General features: G+C 37.1%; 1 protein-coding gene across 2 annotated transcripts in view; it reads left to right on the forward strand.

The window, feature by feature from the left end:
• Nucleotides 1-1,583, forward strand: part of LOC105449818 — a 28,595-nt gene extending 27,012 nt beyond the window's left edge. Inside the window, exons 2-3 of one of the 2 annotated variants that reach the window (XM_011689200.1) lie at nucleotides 600-1,164; nucleotides 1,530-1,583. In XM_011689200.1, the coding sequence (XP_011687502.1) occupies nucleotides 657-1,164; nucleotides 1,530-1,543 (522 nt within the window). In that variant the 5' untranslated portion in view covers nucleotides 600-656 and the 3' untranslated portion in view covers nucleotides 1,544-1,583. Of the gene's footprint in view, nucleotides 1-599 lie in introns of both variants that reach the window. The other variant, XM_011689199.1, reaches the window with a different exon arrangement.
• The last annotated feature ends 363 nt before the right edge of the window (nucleotides 1,584-1,946 follow it).

The raw sequence follows: 1,946 nt of genomic DNA on the forward strand, positions 1-1,946 counted from the left end.
GACGTGTGCTCTTCCGATCTCTACTAATAACTTGCCTTTGGCTCATTTGCCCTTGATTGTCTAATGATTTTATTTAATTTATTGAGCCTAAATCATTATTTTGTTTTATTTAATTATTTATAGATGATATTAATATATATTCCTTCAACAATTTATTATTCGAAATAATTAGTTTTCCTGATTTAAGCTATAATGTTGCATTTTCATTGACGTTAATTCGAAATGAAAAATCCTCTGGTGATCATTAATTTGAGAATTATAAATGAACCTATATGTATATAGGTTCTTCGAACAATTCGAAATCAATTTGTTCTTGACGCACGATATTGAAAAATAAAAATGTTAAATAAAAGAAAATATAAAATTAAAAGAAAACAAAATAACGTTAATAACGAAATAATGATTTCTTTCGTCGAGGAAGGATTAAATGAGATTTTTAATTATCCAAATAAATTCCTATCACGTATCAACGCGATGGGAATTTATTAATGGATAATGAAAGATCTTGTATTTAGCATTTCCTTAATAGAAGCTAATCTAATCGTGCACTTCAATTCAGCTTATAAAACTCTAAATAAAAGAGTTTCTTTTATCGGAAGTTCACAGATATCTCTCCAACGAGCGCAGCCAATAATCAACAAGGATAACCGATAACAATGGCGATCGGCGAGGAGGTCGGCGATGGGGACATCGGCTTTGGTCTGGAAAGCAACGCCGCCGGGTCGATCCGAACGATCGATCGCACAGCCGTGGATGATCCAATCGGCACGTCGGGCCACGTTCAGCGTCGTCAGGCCGACCTCGACAGTTCCGATTCGGGTGAGGGCAATCCCCTTCTGGCCGAGAGCGCGGCAGTAACTATTGACGCGCCGATCGGGAAGCTCAAGAGAATGCACAAAGTGGAGAACGCGGTGGCGGCGCAGACGGATGGTGGCGCGATGTGCCGGAAAAGAGACCTTGACGACGACGAGGACCACGCGAGCGAGCCGGCGAGCGCGGTCGTCGAGCCGCCCGACGGCGGCCTCCGGGCCTGGATGATCATGATCGGCAGCTTCACGATCAACGGCGTACTCTTCAGCATCATCAACACGTATTCCCTCATCTATCCGGAGCTGCAGAAGCGACTGACAGAGGCCGGTGAGACCGAGGTCTCCTCCAAAGCAGGTGCGAAATCTTTCTGGCGCGCGATGTTAACTTCTGATAATACATGACCATTGATTTTTCTCTTTAATCTTGTAAGAAAAAATTACTTATGCTGTATACTTTATCGATTTAATATTCTCGTCATAATATTTTAGAGAACAAAAAATTTATTCGCGATATTAGCTTAAAACAGTGACGATAATATTACGATATAATCGTTTGATTACAACGTTGCACTTTTATAATACGAACATTAATCAAGTTTCGATCGAAGAAATTTCTCCGAGTCTGAATTATAAAGAAGTGATATAAATATACGTATACCTTACATACATACATTCGCGCGCCGTTTTGAAAAACCAAGTACTGAATTTGCTGATTTATAGGTAGGGAATGCTGACAAGTGTCCCCGGAAAGATTAAATAAAGAATTTACTAAGATTACGGCAATTATTTATCGCTCTCGAAAGTACTAGAGTGTTTACTCATTGATAAGCTCCTTGCGTTTTTTTGAAAAAAAAAAAAATACCGTGACGTGTTTTATTAGCATAATTTGTTTATTAAAAATTTTATTATTAACATAGTAATTTATCAAAGAATAAATATTTTCATTGACTCTTGCATAAGATTTTTTAGATAATATACATTTTAAGTATGATATTCATTTTCCGTATTTTTAACATGCTATACGAAAAAAAGTTTTTTGCTGAAACATTAAAAAATTTAGCTGAATACAGATCTGAAAATAATTAAGTTGGATCATCTAAATAATTAAAGGACTTGCTGTGACAGTGAGCTAATCCA

The sequence above is a fragment of the Wasmannia auropunctata genome, unplaced genomic scaffold (genome assembly GCF_000956235.1).
Source record: "Wasmannia auropunctata unplaced genomic scaffold, wasmannia.A_1.0 LD336071.1, whole genome shotgun sequence".
Taxonomy (NCBI): domain Eukaryota; kingdom Metazoa; phylum Arthropoda; class Insecta; order Hymenoptera; family Formicidae; genus Wasmannia; species Wasmannia auropunctata.